The sequence below is a fragment of the Microtus oregoni genome, unplaced genomic scaffold, assembly GCF_018167655.1.
Source record: "Microtus oregoni isolate MIOR12 unplaced genomic scaffold, Mior012 000006F_ref0000085, whole genome shotgun sequence".
NCBI lineage: Eukaryota > Metazoa > Chordata > Mammalia > Rodentia > Cricetidae > Microtus > Microtus oregoni.
The window spans coordinates 27,927,820-27,939,876 of NW_024543065.1; the positions used below are offsets into that span (position 1 = coordinate 27,927,820).

The following is a 12,057-nucleotide window of genomic DNA, read 5'->3' on the forward strand; positions in this document are numbered from 1 at the left end:
CCATTATCAAACACTACAAGAAACCTCAAACTGTATCTACAGCTGGGTCTTCCTTATTTCTCTTCCATATCCCAAGGCAAGTGGCCAATCTACTGACCTCTGCCCTCCCCCAAATACAAATGTGCACACTTTTCCATGACAGCAAGTGGCAATTCCTTCCTTTTGTTCCACTGTTTTGTGTCCTCTGAAACAAGATCTCAGCATGCCACCCCGGCTGCCTTTAAACTCCTGCCTTCACCTCCCCAGTAAAAGATGGCAGATGTACACCACATGGTACAGTCTCAATGGTCTTATTTTCAATTTGTTCTGTAACACATGTTCCTCTGAACCACTCCTTCAACATCCCCTCTGCTCACCCTTCTGTCTACCCTTAAAGCTTAGATGGAAGTAGGTCCCTCCTAAACAACGTTAACTACTGGGTGATCTTTAGAGCCTACAACAGTCAGTGACTTCAGGATTCCCTCCTTTATTTCTACTACAAATAGGATCTGTTGCTTCATCAACTATTCCAAAGCACATAAATTAACTTGCAGAAAAGTAACTGGAAAAACCTACAAACAAAACAAAGCAAAACACAAATGGAGCTGGGGCAGTGGTGGCGCACACACCTTTAATCCCAGCACTCGGGAGGCAGAGGTAGGCAGATCTCTAGGAGTTTGAGGCCAGGCTGGTCTACAAGAGCTAGTTCCAAGACAGTTGGGGCTGATACACAGAGAATCCCCATCTTGAAAAACAAAAAACAAACAAACAAATACCACCCCAAAAGAAAAACATGGCCCCAGAAGGCCAATTGTGATGTTCTAGAGAACAAAAGGTTATTAAATGAGCTAATATGAAAATGGTTTAGAAAATTAAGTCCAACCAGAAAAAGGCACAGAAAACTCACATACACACCCCACCCTGTCCCAATGCAGACTCTTCCTGCCCACTTCTATATCCCCCCTAACCCCATAACAAAGCCCTTTAGGATCCCCTCAAATCTTGAGCCTAAAAGGTCCCTCTGCCGTCTCAATACCGCAGGCCTTTGAATATGGGGGATCCCACCCTGCAAGCTCATCTAACAACTGTTCAGAGGTGGCAGGCAACCAGCCTGTATGCTCCAGAACAAATCCTCCTCAGATAGAAAAAGTAACCTCGCCCCACCGCCCCCAACCAAGCACTCTTCATTCCTTGCCAATTGGTTGCTATCATTTCACACGCTATGTGTTCTACATCACTTATTTCCCGGCTCTTCTTAGAACTCAGGCTCTATGACAGGAGGGGTATACTGTGCTCACTGATGTCCTATTGCACGGAAGGCACTCAGCACATTCTAGCGGGCTGAAGCCTCAGTGCTGTCCTTTTGGTCTTTGTCTCCCTTGGGGTGACGACTTCCAAGGCCTGGCTAAATGTTCCTCTCGCCACCACAACAGTGTCATAACTGTATATTTACACATTAGATTTCTAATAAGATGAGGGCTATCTTTGTCACTGTTGGACATACTCAAGGCCCAATGAGTTTTTTTTTCTTTTTGTTATGTTTGTTGATTTAGTTTATGTATGACTGTACTGTTGGTGTATGCAGGCCTGTGCACCATGTGTATGACTGGTGTCTACTGAGGTGAGAAGATCCTCGGGACCTAGAGTTATGGATGGTTGTGAGCTGCCACGTGGGAGCTGAGAATTGAACCCAGGTCCTCTGTAAGAACAAGTGTTCTAAACTGCTGAGCCATCTCCCTAGTCCCTGGTTAATATTTTATGACTAAATTTACTCTGCAAACAATTAAAATCTAATCCGATTACCGTGTTATTAAAAACCTTCCAATCCTGAGTTTTCTCAGGTATAATGACTTCAAAACACCTTTAGAGAAGTAAAAGAATTTGGGAGGTTTTTATACAGAACCTTTTCAAAGCTCATTAGACTTCAAACCTAAAAACACTACGAGTTCTTTCAGTCGCACATAAAACGGACTTGCTTTCAAAGCTCTTCTTCGGATTTTATTTGACAGAGGAAATACAGCCCAAAACGAACCCCTGTAAGAGCAAAGGTGCAATTGCCCTGCATAGGGATCCCTAATCCATCCAGCACTGTTTCACACGAAAGAGGCCAGCGGAAAAGCAGCGTGGAGCCATCCCAGTTCGTCTGGCTTTACTGTGCTCCTCGACCTTTCAGACAGTGATCGCCAAATCCTTGCCTCAAGTCATCCACCAAAATGGGGATGGTGGGGCACCTGCACCTCTCTCCCCCCGCAAGCCACTGAGGAAAGGGCCTGGACTGAAAGGCAGCAATCCCAGATGGCTGCGGCTCCAGAATTTCAGAGGAAATGGAGGAAGGAAAAACATTTTCAATGAACAGGTCACAGCCAAGCCTACCAAGCTTACCAGATGGACGTTCCCAGTTAACCCTGGCCTCCTGAACCGTTGGTTCGCCGACAGCGACCTGAAGTGTTGCGGTGGCATCTGGGGGTTGTAGTTTCTGTCGCAAACAGCCGGCGTCGGTAGCATTACAACTACATTTCCCAAAAGCCAACGCAAAGACGCCCTGCCCACTGACTCTGGGGTCTGACGGTCACAATTTTTTAGATTAATCTTCAACTATATCCCATCATATTAGGGACACTATCAAGCCCTTTATTTGTTGTGGTTTTCTTGTGCGAGAAACATCTCCGGATATTTGTACACTCCTTACTTTTCCTTCCCTTTCTTCAAGGCCAGCGCCACCAAACGTCGGGAACGGAAATCACCGCGGAAGGCGCATGCGCCCCGCAGGGGCTCGCGCACGCGCAGCAGCCGGCATGGGTTGGCGGCGCGCGGTGGACTCGGGGTCCGGAGGTGCTCTGCCCGAGGGCGGGGCTCTTCCCTATGGCTGCTTGCGCGGGTCGCGTGTGCCTGGGCGGAGAGGCAGGCAGGGGGCAGGAGAGGCTCCCGGCGGTCCCGGGCGGGGACAGGGGAGGGGCTGGGGGTGAGGACCCTGTCCCCCCTCTCTGCTCCCGCCCTCTGGGCCGAGCCCCACCGACGGGGCTGGGCGAAGGGGCGGGCTCTGTGCCTCGGGCCCTGTGCTTCTGCAGCGCGGCCCGGTGCCCGAGGACGGCTGGGTCGTGGGGTGCCGTCCGGCGTGGCGGCGGTGGGCGAGGACAGAGGGATAGGAGAAGCAGCGGTGTATCCCGGGGCACGGGAGCCGGCAGGGTCGGGGACGCTGCCCTCCTTCGCCGCTGACACGGTGACCGGTGGACGCTGCTGCGGTCCCCGGAGCGGCGGAGCCTCGGGCCCCAGCAGTTAGGGGTGAGGGTCCATCGCCAACCCCGCCGGCGCCCGCCCGCTGCCCTGCCGAGGCGCTAGGAGGAGCCGAGGGGGGCGGAGACTGGTGTCGGAGGAGGGGCGGGGTGGGAACGTGCTGGAGAAGCGGCCGCTGCACAGACAAAAACCCCGAATGGCTGGAGAGCCTTCTACTGTTACCAGCCTTGTGGGGCCAAGCACGGATTTGACAGCTCAACAACGTGAGGATATCCGCTGACCCTGCGACACAGGGAACACTTCCCCGTGACTCCCTGTCCAGCTAACCGGCTCTGTAAGAGTGCAACTTTCCAACTTTGTTTTTTTTTTCAATCTCTGTCCAGAAGACTGCCCCTTCGTATAGGAAAGGGTGCAAGGGCGATCTGCCTTGCGGATCTATTTGAAAGCATCAACTTAAGAGGCACGTGTGGTTCCCAATGCCACCCAGACGCTTGTTTTCGTGACGACTGGATTTCTCTGACTTTCTTCTCTACGTTTCTCGGTTTAAAACAAGACAAACTGCTTTGGGGGAATGCTGAGAGACATCTGAAGGCTGCGAAAGGAAAGCTCCCGATTGTCATGGCTGAAGGCGAGAATGAAGTGAGGTGGGATGGACTGTGTAGCAGAGATCCGACTACTAGGGAGACAGCGCTGGAAAACATTAGGCAGGTCGTTTTGAGAAAAACCGAATACCTTCGTTCAATGAAAGAGACGCTTTATCGACCTCCGGACGGGCTTTCAAATGCTGTTTCTCTGGATGGGATGAATAAGCTCCTTGCTCATCTGCTTATGCTTTCTAAGAGGTGTCCCTTTAAAGACGTGAGAGAGAGAAGTGGGTTCATTCTGAGGAGCGTCGAGGTAAGAGCGTTATTAGAATAACTAGACGGTGACATTGAACTCGCAGCTATTCCCGTCGCTCTTGCTTCCAACAGGCAACGGGTTATTGTGTGAGCTCTTCGCTAGGCATCGGAGGGTTCTGTAAAACATGAATGTTGGGCCCATATTGAGCAGTGTAAACTGAAAACAGTTTTCAAAAAGAGATAAACGAGAGTTGTTTCTGTGGTGTTTTGGGCAGAAACGGAAATAATATATATGAAAGGTATAGTTAATTATAAGTCAAGTCTTTGTATTTCTTTTTGTTTGTTGCGAAGTGTAACCAGTGTACTTTTAACATTGTTTCAGTGTCCTGTGTGGAAAGTTTCTCATTGAAAGCCTCTAAAGTGAGAAATTGATATTAAATGTGTTATATTTATTCAAGGTAACTGGCAGATGGCAGACTAATTTTCTCTGGCTCTTCACAACAAAGACGGGTTGTTTAGAAAATTTCATTTCCTAAATGCATCCTAAAGCAGACCTAGAAAATAATAATAAAAGCCAGCCTAAGTCATAAGGAAGTCAACATGCTTAGGTTGCAAAGTTGGACCCGATGTCAGGTGTGTAGTAGCTTATGCTCAGCACGCTCAGGTTGAGACAAAAATAATGCTGCCAGAAGTTCAAGACCAGCCTGGCCACATGGTATATCAGTACCAGTTCAGTACATGGCTACATGGCATGACCCTGCCTGAAAAAGAAAAAGGAAAAGTTGAACCCAGGTAAGGCATTTGCTAGAAATACAGTGCTGTTCAGTTATTTTCTGTTTCCCCAAATTGTTTCTTTTGTCTTCTCACACTCAAGTTGTAAGTGCAGCAAGGTTTAAAGTATTATAATCTCCTGCCATGTTTTTCTACTCTCACTTTATCCTGTTTTATTAGGAGGTGTGTTAGAATTTGAAGGAGTGGGAGAAATGTTTGTAGAGTGATTGTGGATTACGATACGGCAGTTTTCTGTCGTGGCTTCAATTCAAATAATACAAAAGAAAATCAATCATCGATAAAATGCTGATCTTCAAAAGCGAAGATCTTGAACTATTCCTTACAAGCACTTTGGAATCAATTATTATAATTCATTTTACCAGCAAGGAATTAATTTTCCATGTATGTACATTTCATCCCTAAGGCATAAGAAGTTGCTTCTCTTAGATGTCCATATCGATCTTATAGCTATGTTTTAATAATGGAGTCATAACTGTACACATCAAATCCTGTCGTGGACTGTATGGAACTACATGGCACATAAGTTTTTAAGGTCCCCCCCCCCCCCCCAGTCTTTAGGGGTTTTTGCCCTTCCTCTTGTTACTCTACCTCACTTTGGTGTGTCTTTTGGCCTTTCATCTTGCTGGTTATATTTGCGTGGGAAACTAGCTAACAAAGTACTCGGGCTGTGGGGAGTACTGTGTCAAAGATCTGCTGCAGAACTAGAGTCAGAGCTGGGTCCAGATGCTTCCTTACTAATGTCCTGCCATAAGCTTGGACAAGTGCCCTGACTATAAAATCAGGTAAGAACACAGCCCTTGTGGGAGTGACATGGCATCGAAAGTGCTGTCCTAGCCAGTGAACGCACCTCTCCCCTTTCACAAGTGCAGTATATAGACCATGTAAAATAGTTTTGAGCCTAATTTAATCTGCAAAAGGATTCCGTGTTCTGTACTGTAGTGGCTTCCTATAGACTTACATTCCTTTCTCTGTTCTGCATCTATTATCTTTATTGCTGCCATTATTATAAGAGGTACTTGATTTATATTGTTCTGTAATCTCATATTGATATGCAAGTCTTCCCTGGAAGGGTTCTAAGTTCTCAAGAGCAATGGCTGGGACCTGGAAGCTACTAAATAAACATCCAATGGATAAACAAATGTATTTGCCTTCTTTCTGTCTCACATCAGTTTGCATAGATGAGATTTCCATTTTATGGAGCATTCATTCATGCATGCATTTGAGCAACGAATAGTGAACACCACAGTAAGAACGAGAGACTGGTGGTGACAGTTTGCATATTCTGCTGAAGGGAGACAGGCCATAAAGTAAATTAACATTTAATTTTATATAGTAAGGGAAGAGTTCCTTGAGGCAAACCCCTCAAGGAGAGATTTAGTATTCATTCATTCATTCCTTCCTTCCTTCATTCATTCATTTTGAGACAGGGTTTCCTGCCTCAGTCTGCCAGGTGCTAGTATTATGGACATACTCCAGTGCACTTCTCTTATGAATAATTATCCATACAGTGGGATTACTGCAGGGATCTAGACCTAGAAGATAGTTTGTATGAAGGCCTCATGGCAGGAGCAAGTGAGTGTGATTCAGGACGGCTGAGTTCACATGAGGAGAGCGCATGCCCTGAAGTTGTGCAGACCTAGCTTCAGTTCTTGATTGTCTGTGCAACTGTGAATCTGGTCCACACTGCCGTCCACTCTGGTTCCTTATCTGCAAAGTGGGGAGATGCTAGGAGTTCTTAGAAGAAGATGAAATAATGGCTGCAAAGCATGGCCCAGAGCCTAGCTCAGGACACCGTAATGGTAGAGACGTTTATTGTTCCCCGGCAGGATCTAGCCCGCAGAGGAACTGTAGGCAATTTTAAGGAGTGTAGACATTATCCCAGAACGATAGGGAGCCACTGAGGCTTTGAAGAAGGGTAACATGGTTGATGATGCTACAAGGATCATTCCAGAAGCAAGATGGAGAATGCATTTCCAGGCTCAGGAGTGGGTGTGTAATATCAGTTACAGGGCTGATCTCTGGCAGAAGCAATAGTGAACTGGGAAATGGGAGAAGAGGGCAAAGCAAATGAATTTGAATATAACGATGAGTTAGAATCCACAGGATATGGTATTTAAATTTAAGAAATGAAAATAAAGGCAAAATTTGTGATTTGCATTACTTAGTGAATGAATCATGTGATCATTCCTGAGACAGAAGACTGGCAGGGTCCATTTAGGAGAAACTTAGTTTTTGTGTTTTTTTTTTTTTTTTTTTTTCAGTCTGAGTGAAGTTAAGCTGTTTCTGAGGCATCCTCAAAGAAGTTGCTCATCCCTGGTTTGAGTGTCTGCTCCCCCACTGTAAGCCTTTCACTTCTCCAGACTGAACCCATCTGTCACCTTTCTATCCACCTACATAGCCACAGAGACATACATAGATCTGCCCTGCAAATCCGGCTGCATTGCTTTCCTGCCTAAAATCCATTATGATAGCCCATTGTCTTACATGTCTCATAGAAGCTGGAATTGTCTAACCTCCACTTCCCTCTGCCCACCTCATTGTTCACACTCTGGTATCAGTCTCCTGGGGGATTGAATACTAATTTGAATTAGTGCTCCATGGTGCTTTCTGTTATTCATTGGTAACACAGAAAAAGCGGAGTCACATCTAAGGTTGCTGATGATGCTCCTAAAGGCCTTGAGCTGCTTTGATCAGCTCAGAGGACTAGCCGCAAGAGAGAGCGATGAATTCAATCCCTAATGGCCACTAGACCTGTAAATCAGCATATTGGTAGACAACATCATTTATACACCTGTTCTCAATGCGTTGATTTCATACCAGCAATATGTTAAAATCTCTTCAGCATAGTTTCAAGAGTTATTGTGTACCAAGCAAGCATTGTGCTTGGAACTGGAGCAGGGAAATGTTCCCTTGCTTCTCATCAGGTCCCCTTTCTCATTTTTGCTGAATTGTAAAGAAATCCCATCACACTTCTTAATGCTCGACTCTGTCTAAACAGAGGGCCAGAGGAATGAACTCAGGCCCACTTATTAGTCCAAGTCACGACTGAAGTCGTCTTGGCGCCTGTGAATAAAGTTAAGGGGAAAGATGTAAGCGCATATATGATCAATGATGATAGAAAGAGGAACTGCATGAACTTGCTAGTAATTAGAACTGAAAACAATTTGACTTAAGGGAGTAGATTTATACTAAATAATTAAATACTTTGCTGCTTGAGATAGGAAGGGTTTCATTTAGTGATGTGAGTATCATCTCTGTGGGAGAAATGAACTTTGAACCATTGCATCTGATGAATGCTAATGGTTGCCAGAGCATTTCTCACCGTATCTAACTGGGTAGCACACACAACTCCATGACAATTCATTGCTTTACAGTTAATTTTGACTAATTGTAGCCACATTGCCATCCTTGCTTTCCATCTGCGGTCACAGTCTTGCCCTCTGTTTCTCTAAGCTAGAGCGGGCCAGTCATTGGCAAGGAAGTTGGGTGGTTTTACTTTTAGTTTGTATTAATAAACACTTAGGCCCTAAGGGCCAGGAGGTCATCACTTTACAGAAAGGTGTGCTGGTCAGAAAGGGAGATGGAAGGCTGTCATGTCCAGTTAGTGGGGGCTATAAAATATAATAACTTTTAGTAGAATAGGAACATTCTAGAAGCATATTTGTTGTTGTTTATGAAACAGGGCTTCTTTGTGGAGCCCTAGCTGCCCTGGAACTTGCTCTGTAGACCAGGTTGACCTTGAACTCAGAGATAGGTCTTTCTCTGCCTCCTGAGTACTGGGATTAAAAGCATATGCCACCACGCTGAGCAGATTTGATCTTTTTAAATAAATTTTGCTTTGATTTCTTTTTTACTGCCTGATTGTCAAAATCAAAAGTTAGTACATGTCAAACATAAACCCTGACCCTTGGTCCTCTTTCAGCATTTTCAAGGAGCTTCTCTCTTGCACACCCACAGTGAGGAGCTTCTCTTGCACACCCACAGTGAGGAGCTTTCTCTTGCACACCTACAGTGAGGATCTTTCTCTTGCACACCCACAGTGAGGAGCTTTCTCTTGCTCACCCACAGTGAGGAGCTTTCTCTTGCTCACCCACAGTGAGGAGCTTTCTCTTGCACACCTACAGTGAGGAGCTTTCTCTTGCACACCCACAGTGAGGAGCTTCTCTTGCACACCCACAGCAAGGAGCTTTCTCTTGCACACCCACAGTGAGGAGCTTCTCTTGCACACCCACAGTTTAATTGTGGCCTTTCTCACTAAGAACCCTGTCTCTTTCCCCCAGAAGGCCCTGGTTGACTTCTTTGTTCGTCACTTTCTTTTACTCCTGTCCTTGACCACTTTCTCTCCTTAGGAGGAAAATGTTATGCACTCTTAAGCTTCTGACTGCTTCTTTTGGATAGAACCTCTTGGGTCCCTCCCCCTCAATGGTTTGAGGCCAAATAGAGAATTAAAACAACAAACTTGGTCTTCTTCTGACTCCCAGGATGGGCTTGAACTTTTGGAGATCAGGATCCTGATCACAGAATGCTAGAATGAAAGGTGTGTGCCAACATGCCCAACTAGAGGGAACTTACAAACTGCCCCTTCCTCCCTTCCTCTCTCCTTCCCTCTTTAGGTTCTGTTGATTCTGTTGCCAGGGCCTTGCCCATATTGTACCAGTGAACTGCCATCAGCCCTCAATCTTCTCTCTCTCTCTCTGGTTTTTCAAGACAGGGTTTCTCTGTAGCTCTGGAGCCTGTATTGGAATTAGCTCTTGTAGACCAGGCTGGCCTCAAACTCACAAAGATCTGCCTGCCTCTGCCTCCCTAGTGCTGGGATTAAAGGTTTGTACCACCACCACCCAGCTCCAATCTTCTCTTTTTCTCCAGCTTACAGGATGAATCCCATCTGTTTCTCTACCCTTGGTATCTGCCCTCACGTCCTCTTTGCAAAATGGAAACATACCTGTCCTCTTCTTTTGTTGTGTGTCTTCAGAAAGGTTGAAATGAAAGGCATACATTTTTTTGAAATTCTTATTTTATTCCTGTCACAGTGCTTCAGATGGCCTCTACCATGAAAAAAATGTTTAAAATATTATTATAACATATTTATTTTGTTTCTAATTGGAATGTGCTGTTTTGTACGCAGATGGGGTGTTAAACAGTCGAGTGTTAAATTTCACTTTAAGGCCATAGGTTATTCATGACATCATGGAATGTCCCTTGAAGCAGTAGTGTAGCCTAATTGGAATTTTTTTCTCGTCACCAACACTTCTGATCTAGTATACTGGTATGTACAGATGGTTTACGATGCAAAGAATTATGAAACAAGCCTGCCGTACTCTGTATTTTAGCGTACATTTATTTTCCTTTTGATAAAGCCATAAGAAGTTTGCAAAACACTTTCACTACTTAAATAGATTATAAATTAATAATTGACATGACTAAAGATTTCTCAAGACCTTTTCCCTGGTGGAATCTTGAACGTAATAAAGAATTGTCACTTGCCTAAAATTTTGACAAAATAGGCACTATTTAGTGTTATGTATAATTAAAAAGAATTTTTATATTTAAAAACAGGCAGTATTTATGTTGTAGAAATGAGCAGGATTGGAAGGAACCATAGCCATGGGGGAGGGGGGTCTTAGAACCTGTGAAAGGTCTGAGTACACTGGGGGGAAAAACATTTCAGATGCATACAAGGTGACAGTGTTGTGGGGAGAACACCCTCAGCCATCCACCTTTACCACCCATTTTATCTGTTCTTTATCAGGGTGTCCTCAACCCCCACCCCTGCAAAACACACACACACACTCACACACTGTGGTGAATGGATTGTTTTATAAGGGTCAATGGAAAATGAGATTTATTTTGACCCAGACTTTCTAGCTCTTATTTATTACATGAAAGTGAGAAGGACTTTAAGTGAGCTTGAAGAAATTACTGAGTACCGCAGTTAAGTGGAATCTTTACTCGGGCATCAGATTGGAAGGACTTTTCAGATTATTTGGGGACTATATTCTAAGGGCAGAAGGAGACTTGAAATATAAATATGTATTTCATGCTTGTCTTTCTTACCTCCTGTTGGTCACTGTACCCAGCCTCGCCACCGCCAGAACATACACTTGCCTGCATGGGTTCTGTCTTACATGCTTTGTTTTTAAAAAATATCTTTTCACTGGAAATATTTAGGAATTTCTGTAGAATGACTATGGGATCATTTCCTGGACTTTTCCAGTTGACGTTTTTTGTTGTTAAATTTGTCTGTATCACTTACATTTGAGTTCATAGAAGCGACAAATTTGGTGAAATGAAGAATTTTTTTCCATGCTCTAATTATTTTATAATTTTTTTCATGGATATTTACTTTAAAAACTTGATACATTACCAAGAAATATGAAAGATTACTTTAGATACTTTAGTTTTACCTTCTATTTAAATTTTACCTTCTTTTAAACCATGTTTCATTTGTTAGATTTATTTGTTTTATCTTATTTTATGTGTATAAATGTTTTGCCTGCATGTACATGTATGTACTATATATGGGGCAGGTGCATAGGGAGGTCAGAGAGGATGCCAGATTCTTTGGAACTGGAGTTGTGGGTCAACCACCGTGTGGGTGCTGGAAACAGAACACGGGTCCTCTGCAAGAGCTCTTAACCACTGAGCCTTCTCTCCAGCCCCATAAACTTTAACTTAGTTTTAAGTTAAGCTACAGAAGGTCTTTCTAGAATTGTAAATTATTAACATTTCTTTATGACAAGCTCTTAGCCAGCTTTCTCCAGGAGTCCAGCCCCGGGCCTTGAAGGTTCTAGACATGCAGCTCCCACTCCCTCTCATTCCCTTCGTAAGCTTTGGAACCATACGAAAGGGAAACAAAGTTATTCATTTTGTAATGTTTTAAACTTTTATTTCACATTTATTTCTCTGTTGTGCGGGAGGTGCCATGCTTGCATGTGGAGGTCACAGGACAACTTGCATGAATTGATTCCTCCTTGTGGGTTCTGGAGAGCATACAACTGTCATATTGAGGGGAAAGATGCCTTGACCTACTGAGCCATCCAGCTGCCTGACTTTGTTTTTTAATTATCGTATGTTAATTATACATAATAGTGGGTTTTATGATATTTCCGTGCATGGACAAAATATATTTCAGTCATGTTCACCCCTTACCATCTCTTGTTCTCCCACTCCTGCTAACCTGCTTCCTGTTCCATCCAGCCCATTACTGTCGTGT

At 44.4% G+C, this 12,057-nt stretch overlaps 2 protein-coding genes across 5 annotated transcripts in view; one reads left to right on the forward strand and one right to left on the reverse strand.

The window, feature by feature from the left end:
• The window catches only part of Cep57l1 (centrosomal protein 57 like 1), a 56,317-nt gene extending 53,704 nt beyond the window's left edge, over window positions 1-2,613 (reverse strand). For 2 of the 3 annotated variants that reach the window (XM_041654633.1, XM_041654632.1), the window contains exon 1: window positions 2,362-2,613. In XM_041654633.1, the coding sequence (XP_041510567.1) occupies window positions 2,362-2,484 (123 nt within the window). In that variant the 5' untranslated portion in view covers window positions 2,485-2,613. The remainder of the gene's footprint in view (window positions 1-2,361) is intronic. The other variant, XM_041654634.1, reaches the window with a different exon arrangement.
• A 166-nt stretch (window positions 2,614-2,779) lies between these two features.
• The window catches only part of Sesn1 (sestrin 1), a 99,153-nt gene continuing 89,875 nt past the window's right edge, over window positions 2,780-12,057 (forward strand). Inside the window, exon 1 of one of the 2 annotated variants that reach the window (XM_041653492.1) lies at window positions 2,780-4,110. In XM_041653492.1, coding sequence (XP_041509426.1) covers window positions 3,832-4,110 — 279 coding nt within the window. In that variant the 5' untranslated portion in view covers window positions 2,780-3,831. The remainder of the gene's footprint in view (window positions 4,111-12,057) is intronic. The other variant, XM_041653494.1, reaches the window with a different exon arrangement.